Source organism: Melanotaenia boesemani, chromosome 3 (genome assembly GCF_017639745.1).
Source record: "Melanotaenia boesemani isolate fMelBoe1 chromosome 3, fMelBoe1.pri, whole genome shotgun sequence".
In the NCBI taxonomy this organism is placed as follows: domain Eukaryota; kingdom Metazoa; phylum Chordata; class Actinopteri; order Atheriniformes; family Melanotaeniidae; genus Melanotaenia; species Melanotaenia boesemani.
This window is the reverse complement of record NC_055684.1, coordinates 30,175,138-30,189,198: the sequence shown is the minus strand read 5'-3', so window position 1 is coordinate 30,189,198 and position 14,061 is coordinate 30,175,138. Positions and strand designations below refer to the sequence as shown.

The following is a 14,061-nucleotide window of genomic DNA, read 5'->3' as shown; positions in this document are numbered from 1 at the left end:
AAAGAGGTATTTGTTCTCATTGCTGAGAAAACGATTTAAAAACCGTTAAAAATAATAAAAGCTCTAAATGAAAAACTGTAGATTAATCATAGCTTTTCTTTTTAGCAGTTAAAAACACATACGGCTTCACAAAAGTAAGATTTGGTTTTACCGTGATCACATTCTGGATGATAGCACATGAAATACGTTTTACAGAATAACTTCACATTCATTCACAAAACGATTTTAGTCATCTGAAGTATATTTGTTGGATTAGTTTGTTTAATCTTCACCGCTGGAATGTTTATGACTCGTCTTATTCTGTTAGAGTTCAGTTCGCTGCCCTTTTTTTTTTTTTTTCGTGGTTGATTTATCAAAAGAAAACAGTTTAAAGAACAGCCTTTGTTAGCAGTTACAGTTGCTCCCCATCCCAGAGTCATATTTGTTTTTCATACATCATCTTTAAAATAAAAGAAAAAATTCAGTGGAAGCTTATTGCATTATTTACAGTGTGAAGTGGATATCACGTGTAACTATGGAAGTAGACACTGAACATCATGATTATCATTGCACCGTTAACAGGGGAAACACTGGCATTTGTTTTTAGATTTTCCCCTCTGAAAATAGAACTACAGTACAAGTCAGATGAGATTTAAAAATGATATTTGAAAGTTCGGAGTGTAGGTCCATGACGATGCTGAACAGCACAGCTCGCATGATGTTTAGAGGTCCTGGGTGGAGCAGGAAGTACAGAAGTTAGAGGTGAGCCGGGACCGTTTGCAGCGCATCTTCTGTGCTGCGCTGTACGTTCACATTCTGAAAAATCCACGAGAGAAATACGTCATTGTATTACACTATAACATACATGATCCTTAAATTATCCCTTGATAACCATATTTTAAACAATAAATATTAAACATGAAAGACATATTTCTAGAAATCAAAATAAAGTTGAAATGGTTAAAGTAAAATGTAAGAGGTTTCAGTGTGAAAATGCTGTATAGAAGTAAACATTTTGCTATAGATAGCACACTGTTTACAATCTTACTGGGACAAATCAATACCCAACTCAACCCCAAAAGATAGCGTTTCCATAGAGACGGCTTCTTTAAGTCACTGAGTACAATTTGACTTCAAGACAATAAATGTTTGGACTAGAAACCATAATGAGTGGAAGTAAATTTTTATTTTTGTTTACAAAGCGTCAACCTCTTCAATGTCAACTTGAAAGTTACATTTGATTATGAGTGCGAGCCTGCGTTTTATCCACCTCGAAGTAACATCATTACTGATGTGCATATCAACCCTTTACATTCAAAATATAAATAAGTGTTAAAATACAAAAGCCTAGCTTAAACAATTACTGGACACAACTGTACCAGTAATTACTGTTCTTACAAGAGTACAGCAATTTTAAGTTTAGATTTCAGAGTATCAGTAAAAACGGGTTTAAAAAGCAGCTACATAAAACATAACATATATACATGGTTTTCACTTCTTTGCTAAAAACATAAATATGTTTTAAAAATATTAATATTTTTTTCTTTATTCATTCATCTTCCTGTTCAGCCAAACACATACACCCTCCTGTTTATGTCAGTTAAGGGAACATTGCCTTGGCTAACATACAAGATTTACTCTGTTAATATAACACACAAAACCAAACAGAATTTCAGCCTCAGCTTTGGTCATATCTCTAAATTTTATGGTTTGTTTTAAATGCGATAGCTATTTGTCATAAACAAGCCTCCATTACGTGACTGATGTTTGTCACAGTTATGAACATGCAGAGCTCAGTTAACTTATCCTGAAAGTTAACACCATGGATGGAAAACAGGAAATATCCCAAGAGACGTTTAGGTTTTTTACTGAAAATACAGAGGAGTGTCATTGGTAAGTGATGTCACAATCGATTTGGTGGCTACAGAATGGTGATTGAAAATGTGTATTTTCTCTCTGATAATAAGAACAGGATGAACCAGCGTTGACAGCTCGTAACAGAGATGCAGACTGAATGTTAGAAGGACGTGATGCGCCTCTCAAGAGGACATGAAGAAAAGTCGGTCTCTTTTCAGACAGGATTATTTGAAAGGGATTCCCCTGATTGAGATGTGGGTCACAGATGACAGCTTGACAACACAGTGAGGTCAAAGGGTTTGTTGTGAAACTTCTCTGTGTGCTGTCGATGTCATACCTACCTCTGGTCTGTCTCTGTGTGTGTTCACAGCATCTATGCCTAGATACACAGACTCCACTTTACATCCTGGGGAAGCGCAAACAAAAGAAAGACCATTAATAGATTAAAAGATGACTTCAGGAAGTTATCCAGCATAGTATTCATCTATAGTTTGCAAGTTTACATTGAAATGCAGATGATACTATTTTTAAATAAGTTTTCCTCTTTGCTTTTGATATTGTGACAAATGGCTTAATACAAGAGCAATAATGGGGACAATCAACGTATTTATATGGTCAGAAAAAGTAAAACTCACCATAAGCTACAGGGGTCAGCTTCAACACAGTGTGCAAAGGGCACTTGAGATAAGGCAACTCATCTGCGATAACAGATAAAAATCAGTTTCAGTCATTTTCCACCAAATATTGGGGATACATACTTTTCAATACCTGCATGATTTGCTAGAAGACACCATAACACTATTCTTACCTCCTCAACATCTGATCAGGAAAGCCTGAGACTATTAACTGAATCTAAAAAGGCCAGTAGTAATTCTTACGTGCAGTCTTGTCCAGAAAATATGCAAGAAGACAGCGCATGACGGCCTGGTGACAAATGACCAGGACGTTCTCTTGTCTCTCCAGCTCCATGATCACAGGCTCCAGTCGTTGCACCAGGTCTTCATATGACTGACAGAGAATCAGAGAACCGTGAAACACTCAAAATCTTTCACAACACAATTAGGAAAGTCGTTCTAATCTTAAAAAAACAAAAAAAAATCTTTTTGTTTTTTTTACCTCTCCTTTTGGATAGCGGTAGCGGTATTTATCTTGGTCTCTCATTGCAAACTCCAGTGGGAAATGCTCTTGGATCTCCTCATACATCATTTCTTCACACACACCCTTAATAAAGAGAGGAGATGTTGGTGTGTTTAGATTTAACACCAATAATTTAAGATGACTTTGCATGAAAGTGAAATTGACATACAGCGTCGATTTCATTGAGAGATTTCCACTGTTCGTACGGCACTCCCAGGCACTCCGCCGTCTGGATTGTTCGCTTCATCTGGCTGGTCCAGACTTTCAGATCTTTGATGTCTTGCTCCTCAATGAAATTCCTCAGACTTTTGGCAAACTTAGGTGGTGAGACAGCACATTAGAATTATGCTTTCAATAAGAATTGTGACAACTCTTCATCTTTTGAGAATTAACTCCCATTATGCAGACACACACCTCTTTTCCTCTGGACGACAAGCCGGAGTCTCCTCCAATGCGGCCTTTGATGTTCAGGTCGCTCTCACCATGGCGACACAGGTAGATGGAGCGTGGGGTGATGTGGATGTTCATCAGGTAGTAGACAATTCTGCTTTGGATGTGGTCAACAACACGGTTCACCAGGTAACGACGGCCCACATCCATGATCTTGATATAAGACAAATCCCTGCAAATAGATTTTTGGTCAAACACCTGAAAACTGAGCTCATCTCATAACCGGGTCACGTTCATGTGTCCTCACCTGTCAAGAACCTCATCCAGAGGCTGGTAGGACGACTCGTAACACTTGATTCTGTTCATGAAGTCTTCAACGGCCTCGTCTGAGTTGCAGTCTATGTAGTCTGGGTTTCCCAGTTTCACTTGCTTCAAAGAGAGGAAACATAGAGGATGTGGGCAGAGGAAAAGGAGGAGGTGGAAGTTATCTGACACTGCTTTCAGCATTTTTAATGCTGAGTACGTTTGAATAAAAACAAAAGTAGAGCTCCCATCTTTGTAAGGCTTTTGTGACAGTATAAACAGAGCCATGTATGCTTTAGATGTAATTACAGCAAAATTAATAAAATGAGACAAAACCTACCACAATATTTTGAGCGATAACGTCTGGATCCTCACACACAGACTCCACAAAAAATACCTTATTCAACAAGAAAACATTGTAAACACAAAGTTCAGCAAAGATAAGTTGACAAATGGATAAAATCCTGCATTTGTCATACTCTGAATCCATTCTGCTCAGCAAACTTCATGATGGTGTCTCTTCTTTCTCTTGTTGTATTTGTGGCATCAAACACCTGAAACATCAGCAAACATGCTTATTAGTCAACCCTTAAACATATTTCTTAAAGGATTTACTTGTATTCAGGCTTCAGGGACAGAAATGAAGGACTCACCGCAACATGTCCTCCTTCAGCACTCAAGTACTGCCAAACATCATTGAGAGCAGACGAAGCACACTGACTGTAAAAGGACAGAGTTGTTTTTTTAAAACACTTAAACTTTGTGCTGGAAGTTCTTAAAGGATTTCATACAGTGAAGGGAAAAGTTGTGCAATTTCCTACATGCTGTGAACTTTGCAGGCTTTTGCTCAAGCAGTTAATTTTACACATGATCTACTTTCTTCTTCAGATGATGACAGCTGCAAATTGTAATTTCATCATTTCTTATGGTTGCCTGCATGCATGATACAAACTGACTTACTGTCTGATTTTTAAGCCTTCTTCATTGTCTGGACGGAAAAACTCAAAGGACTTGTAGATCTTCAGACACTCTCTACGATAGTCGCCAACATTGAACTCTGTTGAAGAAGACAAAAAAGTCCAATTTCAAACCTTGAATATAAATAGTTTCCACTTTAAATAATATCTGGAGGTTCATGACAGGATGGCATTCAGACCTTTGGTTGGCACACCGATCCAGTTTAAGTAGCGAGTGAGCTTCTTTGAGATGTACGTTTTCCCTCGGGCAGGAAGTCCAACAGTCACAATGAGGGTTGGACAGTTTGTCATACATACTGAGGAAAAAGGAAAAAGAAACAGACTTAATGGATTTAAGTCACTTCTTGAACAAGTGTTGTCAGCTTAGATCCATTAGTCTGGAATTAGTCGGAAAAGGTGTGAACACTCAATAACGACTTTATAATGAAATTCTGCTGCAGAAAATCCCCTGGAGGGTGGAAATGGGGAAAAATAACAAAAACAATACCACTTTAAAAATTATGGAGACTCAAGAGAATCATTAGAGTAACAAGTGTTAAAGCAGAGGATGAGATCCATGTTTTGTCAAACTTCTTAAGTAGCAAACCAGAGGCACATGCTTCTTAATTAAGGACAGCAGCATGTTGTAGGACAAGAGTCAGGACTGAGTACTGTGTGTTTCCTTGTTTACAATCTACATGTTGGAGTACTCTAGCTGTATCTCTGACGGTTGTGAGTATTTAAAAATAATTTATCTCAAAAAATCATATAATGTCTATCGGGTTTTACTATTACTTAAGAACAGCACTGGATAGAAATAACATTTCAGTTTCTGCAGCACCAATAATTTATAATCATTCCATTAATGAGTGTGACACCATTTTTTGGTGACTTCATTGTGTCAATTTCCTGGCACGACTAATTAGAAATGGTACTTCATGGTTCAGTGGGTCCAGACTGATGCATTAGAGGCTCTTGCAGGGTGTACTTGGCACAAAATTATATGAGGGCTTGAAACGTTTTGTGCCACACACAGGACAAGACTAGTAGCAGCTTGTTAAAAAAGAAGAAACGTTTGGGGGGGGGGGGGGGGGAGAAAAAAAAAAAAAAAGAAGACAGAGCTTGCCTGAGCAGAAATGGACTCGGAGCAACAATGTGAGTAGCTGACTCACAGAGACCAACCTAAGACAGGTTAGCGCTGGTCCTTGGTAAACTAATTTTTTTTTTTTTTTTGTCCACGTGAGAAATGATTTCCCCTCGCGAGATTCCTGATATCCCACCATGGAAGTATTATTGGTGTAAACGTGCACCAGACAATCTGAGTATGATGCAACACTGCTAAATGCAAAACGGGAAAAATTTCACCCAACCGTGTGTATACATAAGAAGAATAACATAAAAAAAATCTGACAAGCGAACGAATGCGTTAATTGTAATGGGAAAAACTAAAAATACATAGTAGCAAATGTCCGACATCTCCCGGTCGCATCCTTTCGCACACTTGTCGGTCTGCATCTTACCCCGTCTGTGAGCTATGTGGCCGTTTTTGTGGGGCATCCAGATCTTCCTGAGGGGGTTCTGGGTCAGCTCCCGCGGATGAGTCTCTAAAACTAACTCCTCGTTGTCTAACATCTTGGATCCTGGATCATGAATGCTAACCTCCAAACAACTGAGGCAGTGGGTTTAAGCCCTTGCAATCTGATTCAAGGGGCTGCAGGGGGGAGGGATGCCTCCTATCAGCTGAGGAACGGCAGTCTCAAGTTACCGTAAGAACTGAGACTAAGCGCAAAAAAAAGTGCGACGGGGCAGACAAACATGCTTGGTAACCACTTAGCTCGAGTTATTCTGTATGTCTCCATCATTTGGTATTTTCAGATATTTATCATTTTAATATTGTGCTGTTCAGTTAGTTATAGCCTCATTTGCCACAAAACGTTTTATTATATTTGGACTTTCTTTTTACATTATTTGAGCCACAAATACACTTAGTATAAAGGCACTTCTCGTTTAAAAAGTAAACAAAATAATCGCTGGTTTGTTCTGTAAATACGCTAATTACAGATATTTAAATCCTTCGATTAACAAAAAACATTCAAGCACAAAGAAACCAGCTTTTAGGATGTTACCGTAATAACGTCTAGAACGAGGACGTAAAAATCGTCAAGAAGCAGATGTCCGAAGAAAAGACATTCAGTTGTTCACATGCAGCACACATGGACAGCGAATGCGTCGGGGAACGAGCCAATCAGAGGAGAGACCAAAGGCCCAGCAGCCAATCACAGAACAAGAGGGAAGAATGAAGGGCGTGATGCCTGTATGAAGCTCATAAACACATCCTCATGAAAACTGAATTTCTTAAGCTTTACACGACCCTGTCACGAGCCCCAACGAGAAAAAGTTCGTTATGCTCTGCAGTCAGGACATTCTGTTATTCACGGTGTAAACATGTTTTCTATCACGGATTTTAATCAACAAACTATAGGAAGGGTTGAAGTTTATGTTTACTGTTGTACATGTGATAGAAGTGGTCGAAAAAACAAGATTAAGACGTCTTATTTTAAGAAATAATGGCAAATTTCCACAATTTTCTGACACATCCTTAAGTTTATGAATTAAGAAGTTAATATGGAATTAAATAGGTAATAATAATAATAATATTAATAATAGTAAGAAGAAGAAGATGATGAAGATGAAAATTTAGCTGCAAACCTCCTTTCCAGTCATTTTTAATAACAGGACAGTCCCAAAAAAAGATGGCAATGACGTGCATTTGTTTTTCCCCAGTTTCTCCGACAGACTGGGGAACTATCTTTTCTTATCTGATTTGTCCAACCAAATTCTTTCCAGCTAAGCAAACTACTGCATTTCCATTGCTATGCCAATATTGCCATCCATTCTTCTTCTGTAATTTCCATTTCTCCCTCCTTTTCCCATTTAGTTTTAATATGTAGAGTTGAGTGTTTTTTTTATTATTATTTATGAGTCCTTTATATATACACCAGAAATAATTCCTCTATTTTAATCTGAACTATAACCTCTCTTAAATAGGTCTAACAATTGTTTATTTGATTCGGCTGCAGTTTTTATTTTTTCAGACAAAATGTCACATCTGTAAGTAACAATAAAAATCTTGTGTTTCCAATAGATATTTTCCTTGATCATTTCAAAATAAAATAAAATAAAATAAAATAAAATAAAATAAAGCACCTTCCTTCATTATCTTGCAAATAGCTGTCATTCCTTTACATGTCCTGTCTTTAAATCTACAGTCTAATTTGTTTGGAATAAATTGTGTATCATATGCACACAATTGAAGAATTGCTATATCTGCTTTTAATCTGTAATCTTTTGCCGCTGTTTCCCAGATTTTAAAAGTTAATTTGATCCATGGGTTTTCAATGGTCCAACCGGCAACTATCTGCTGTTATTGCTTGTATGGGAATGGAGGTTAAATCCTCTTTGATAGCGTTCTGCTGAGCTTTGTATGAAGGATTACACCAGCATATCATGTATAACAATGTAAACAACCCATCTAATTATTTAAAAATACGATTGATAACATGTGTTTTTGCTGGACAAGTGATGTGATTTAAAAAGCTGATGAATTATCTGATGAATATGTATTTCAGCAAAGTAGTGGCTGAGTTTTTACTTATCCTTACAGCCAAATTGTCCACTTCAAACTGACAATCGTGTAGTTGTCATCAATCATGACTGATATATTGCAATATAATGTATGTTTGTCTTACATTTTGTCAGCTAAAATATTAAATTAGGTGCATTTGAGAATACACAGACTGCAAGATATCTCTATCTAGACAAAAGAGAAGAGAAATCTATCTCACAGTGCGCACACAAGTAATTGTGGAAGAAGTCATTGCTGAATGTACTGCATACACATGATGTAAACATGTTGACTTCTGGAAGCCTGCTCAGCTTTGTTCTCGTGCAGCACACGTGGTCAGCTGAGAAATAAGACTATTGATGAAGGCTGATGTAGTTTCACATTTGTGACACCAGGTGGCACTATTCAGTCGTAGTTTTAAACTTAAAGATCTCTTTCAGCTCCCTGCAATAAGACAAATATATATCTTGAGAAATAGCGACTTTGTAAGCAGCTGTTGTGAATTCAGCATTGTGTCAACAGGGATTGAGGCCAAAGGTCATGGCTGTCAGGGGCCAAACAGAATGTCAGCAGATAATCACAATAATCCCCTAAAGGTACAGAAACGTATGTTCTCTTCACAGGCTAAAGATAAAAGTGCACTTTAGCACCCCTACAGGTAAAGGACCATTTACTCATATATGTAAAAGTTACTCTTAGACAATTGATTTAAAGTTTTTAATAGAGTGAACATTACATTCAACATGTACTGCAGCTTTAAAAATAATTACATAAAGCCAGAAATAACCATCCATAACATTTCTTTATGAAGAAAGGAAAACCAGTAACATAATCTATAAAATATCTCCACTGTTAAAGTCACAATGACATTAAAGCTACAGTGTTTTTTTGTTTTGTTTTCTGTTTTAATCTCATCTGCTCTCTAACTGTTTGGATTCCTCCTCATTAAAACACAAAATACTCAAATACTCATAACATACATAGCTCTGCAGCTTAGGTGTGTCATATTAAGCCGAGTGTCAAATAACATTTATTCACCGCCTGTCATATTCCTGCTGGTTAACTTCAGTCTGTAACACTTCGTCTATTCTTCGTCTGAGGAGTTTCATGACTTCAGAAAGTGTTAGAATAAAAACAGACATATTCATGTAATTGCCCACTTATTTCTTCTAAATGTGCAGTTTGGAGTGCTAATATTTGGAGTCTAATGCATATGCTGTTTAAGGTATTTTTCTTGTCTGGATCTTCTTGTACCAAAGTTTCAAGTAAGAAGAGACGGCTTTGTTGTTTCTGTTTTGTTAATCTTGTTGTCCTACTTATACAGAGACAATAAACAAACAAAGCTGAGTTTAATTGAATTGTTACTCAGACAAGAGCACATCTAGTTTGTTTGTTTTTATCTCTGAACACCAGGAACTCACAAGTTTGATTTCTACTGACCTTCTGAATAGTGACAGATTGATTTATTGAGTGGCCCTACAACATGCTGCTTTGAGTTAATCAGCATCAGAGGCTGGTTATATCAGAAGGCCAGCAAACAGAGAGATAAATGTTAGCATGGCTGCAGAGCAGGAGACGTTTTCATTGTGACTGCTGCTGTTGAATGACGATCTCTTCTTTATGCGTGTTAACAGGTTTCAGTTTCTAAAAAACAAGGACATGCTGCTATCTGTGGTTTGCTTCTTAAGGTTCTGAAACTGATGAGGATTTGAACTTCAAGATGCACCAATCCTGAGTCACCTACTTAACATTATGCAATATTATCTAAATTATGTGAGAGAGGTATGCTGTTGGATGGTTAATTGTGTAAATTTGCCAGTATAATTTCTTTTTCCATTGGCAAACTCTTTTATTAACATAAAACAGGCTCAATGAAATGTGAATACTTTAAGCTTACTGCATTTAAACATAATACACAATGACTCCATTTAGCTCCAACATGTATGTAACTTTACTTTGTTTTTCCATCAGATTGTGTAGAGGATCAGAGTAAAATAGACTTGGCTGCAAATCAGGACCAACCCAAAAACTATATTTAGCATATGCATTTTCTGCAGTACCTGCTGAATATGTACAGGTTCCCATGGCAATATGACACAAAAGTTTGTGCTTCTGTACATGGCTTCGTTTGGTAACATAACTAACATACGACTCAACTGGTTATTTCTCTAGATGAGACAATCAACCTGACCATGAACAGTTTGCTGGTGAAAACAAACCCCACATCATACAAGCAGTAGACCCAAACGAATGCCTTTATGTCAAGGAGCTGCTAACAAGAAACATTGAGAACATCACAAAAACCACCAACAGGCGTTTGTTATTGTTACTGCAACAATATCATGGTTTTTTTTGGTATCTATACAACAACAACCATAAGTTTTAAACAATATTTTAGTAAAAGTTTACTCACCAGTCACAAAATGATCTGAATAAACTGTCAAATATTTCGAAGGACACCAAGGCGTACCATTAGCATTGACACACTTGATAGCCGCTAGCCAGTTATCACATCTTTCTGGGGTTTTGAGTCTTTTCGGTAGTTTGAAGAACGACCTCTTGTCGCTGGAACAACTATGGTTATGGCAGCCAACCGAAACACAACTTTTCAGCATATTTAATGGAAACTGTACAAAAATCAAGAAAAATCTATGAGGATCAATGCTAACAATCCAATGGTGTTACGCTTTAGCAACCTTATGTTGAAATGCCCAAATATGACAAATTTCGATGTTTGCGCCTGTAAAGAGTCCTTCATTACTTTTTTAGTTATGTTGCTAACAGACAGACAGACAAACCAACGCCACCAAAAACATAATCTCCACCTTGGTGGAGGTAACAAAGCCCAGGAGGCCAGGAAAGACTGTATCCTTTACCAAGGTCAATGCCCTATATTGTATTTTTAGACACTGATCTAAGTACTTGCCCAATTTTATATTTATCCCTGGTGCACCTCTCCACCAAGTACCAATGAATTTGGCATTTTTGTGTATTCATGCTGACAAACAACAATGAAACTATTCCTCCACCTCTGCTCTCAACTTGAAACAACAGAGGATACAAGTGCATGGACATGGGGGCCTCCATCTTTTTTGCCATCAACTGTAGTCTGAGTCTGAGTGAGAAAATCATAAAAAAATATTCTTACAATTTCAACAATTCAAAATTTGATACACAGCAAATTGTCAAAAGACAGTTTTTTTCTCATTACCTACCACAAGCAATTACTTGAATATCAAGTTGCCTCTTAAACTCTAAAAATAAACAATTATTGGACTAATCTTTTGAAACACATATGTATGTCAATACATGTGCAACGTTTACCAAAAATGGGCTCATACAGAGAGGCAGCCTCCTCATCTGAATAAGCAGCAGTAATGTCTCAGCTGCACAGAAATCTTGTGCCATTAGCCAGGTTAAATATTAAAACATTATAAACAACCCTGTTCTCCGGTGCACCCGCATGCAAAACATCACTTCTATCAGTGTGCTGTGCAGAAAAACAGTTACTGCAGAGGCATAACACAGCCTCTGCCTGAAGCCGTTAATGTGATTCTGGGAGAGCTGGTGAACTTTCCCCCAGATAAAGCAGACACACACACACACACACACACATAGGGAGGGAGGAGCTATAAGAAACCCAGTGAACAAGGACTAGAGGAAGCGATTTACTGTTATTTAGAGTAGAAATCTGGCACATATATGAATGCAAAAAATAAAGATGATGGAGTGTAAATGGAGGAAATTTTGAAGCATTTACGGCAGCCTTTCAAGCATGAGGACGATGATGATGATGATGATGATGTGAATGTAATGATGTCATTTGTGTTGGCTCTTCTGCTCTCACCAAAGCGTGTTCACTGCAGCTATAACACATGTAAATAATGCTAATATGAATGTTGTAGCAGCATCACATTTGTATTTCAGTTAACAGTAAAAGCAGCTGAATACAGCTTCCATTGCTGGACAGCTCAGATACAATACAATGTTTATATGTTCAACAAATGTCTTAAAATAAACAAACCAAAACAAAGACATACACAGACATATAAATGCACTGTAGTATGTTTGCTACAGCCCCTCTTGTCATGCTTTGCAGGCAGACAGAGCAGAGCACTCCTCCCTCATCTCCTTGTATATGTGACACAATAGTACGGGCTGCACACATTTAAACCGCTGTGACCACACTTGAGTCTGCTTGTCTGTACATGGTGACAAACACGACAGCACAGCAATATATGGCTAAACAGGCCTCCAGGATACATGACTCACAATTTTACATAACAGGCTACTCTAATAACTAAGGCATTGGATTATATGGGGCATAGCGTTAGCTCAAGTTCAGATGCCCTCTGCATATGATGCTTTTTGTTATATGCATTGATCTTCAAACAGGAATATAAAAGTGGGCTGGGTTTTAAAAAAATGCAGAAATTCAGATTTAGATGCTGAGAGCCCTACTCATGTGCCAGTGACATAATGGAGCACCTGCTGGACCTGGATTTTGGAACCCAAATTAATACTAAAATCTGCTGTCCATCTGCCCCATCCACCGTTACACATGTTGTGGAAAAGATGAAGCAGACTTTCCAGCAGGTGCTCAGGGTACGGGTGTCGATTACAGCTGATTAGCATTATGCTGAAGCCGCCAAATAAAAACTCAGATGATTCAAGACATTTGAAAACAATTTCCTGAAAGAAAAGCACTATGTTGTCTTTAGGAAAACAAACATGTAGAGACATGCAGGGGCTTACAGATAAAAGGTCCTGTTATTGAGCCTTGATGTCCACAGGTCACATTTTGGTCATATATTATTGATCAACATTTACATTTACTTTACAGTTTAAGGAATTTGATTAATTAAAACTACAAACATATCTCATTATTAAAATACGGAGTTACAACGTAATCAGATGAATCTATAATCTGATGTGTTTGGAAGGTTTTGACAGCATTATGATAAACAACGTGATGTTTGGCTTCCTTTAGGAGAGAGTTTACAGCGTGTGGTTTTCCATCTCATAACAGTATGTTGTTTGCATGCTACTGTAGCTGCAGACAGGCTAAGCAGAAGACAGGACACTGACTCCAAACCATTATTTAGAAATAAGCAACCTTTACCATTTAAATGAAGAAAGAACCTAATTAAACAAATTTCACGACCTTAGCCTGTCCTGTTTCTCCTGTCAGTTTTCAAGCAAGCCTACGTGACTCTGACTTGTTTACTTCGTCCGCCTGCTAGCCCAGCTGCTCTGCAGCTCTCTGCACACAATGTCGACTCACAACACAAGAGCATCAAAACCTTCAAAAAGCAAGAAAAGTGGGCAAAGAGCTACACTTCTCACCCTACCTGCCTTTTCCCGCGGGTTTCTCGGGCGGCAGGAGCCCCTCATGGTCCCGGTTTAAAGCCTCTTCTTCCCAGCGTGGTGAGGAGTGTAAGCACGTACTGTACAGGAGCGCAGGCGGCAATGAATGAAGTGGGTGAGAGCTCGGAGCGGCGCGCGCTCACTACCGCGTTCTCAAGGGCGCGTGCACACATCAGCATCCATCTTTTATTTTCTCCTAATTCAAGAAAAAACATTACTTAAAAAATATTATTCGGTATGAATATAGCAATTTTGTTTGTTTATTTAGTTATTACTGTTATTTTCTTATGTTTGTGTGTGAATGTGAATGTTTTTTATCAACATTCACCAACAGGCCTGCTGTGTTTTGGACTCATGGTCCCTGGACTAAGACAGGAAAAAGGGTTTCATTCTTGTTTCACAGAGGATTAAAGCACACAGACTGAAACTGGTACAAAACAATCATCA

General features: G+C 37.9%; 1 protein-coding gene across 4 annotated transcripts; it reads right to left on the bottom strand.

The window, feature by feature from the left end:
- Positions 1 to 267: 267 nt before the first annotated feature.
- Positions 268 to 13,730, bottom strand: pfkfb4b (6-phosphofructo-2-kinase/fructose-2,6-biphosphatase 4b). Of its 4 annotated transcripts, none has more exons than XM_041979612.1 (14): positions 13,599 to 13,730; positions 4,823 to 4,939; positions 4,627 to 4,723; positions 4,320 to 4,386; positions 4,146 to 4,220; positions 4,007 to 4,063; positions 3,671 to 3,792; positions 3,388 to 3,595; positions 3,143 to 3,289; positions 2,953 to 3,057; positions 2,715 to 2,844; positions 2,472 to 2,534; positions 2,178 to 2,242; positions 268 to 795 (listed from the first exon to the last, which is right to left on the bottom strand). In XM_041979612.1, exons 1-14 carry the CDS (start codon positions 13,639 to 13,641, stop codon positions 736 to 738), a joined length of 1,356 nt encoding a protein of 451 aa, XP_041835546.1. In that variant the 5' UTR covers positions 13,642 to 13,730; the 3' UTR covers positions 268 to 735. The 4 variants fall into 4 exon arrangements, with proteins under 4 accessions (XP_041835546.1, XP_041835548.1, XP_041835547.1 ...); XM_041979614.1 differs by having other exon boundaries at positions 13,603 to 13,725; XM_041979613.1 differs by having other exon boundaries at positions 13,594 to 13,612.
- Positions 13,731 to 14,061: the final 331 nt, after the last annotated feature.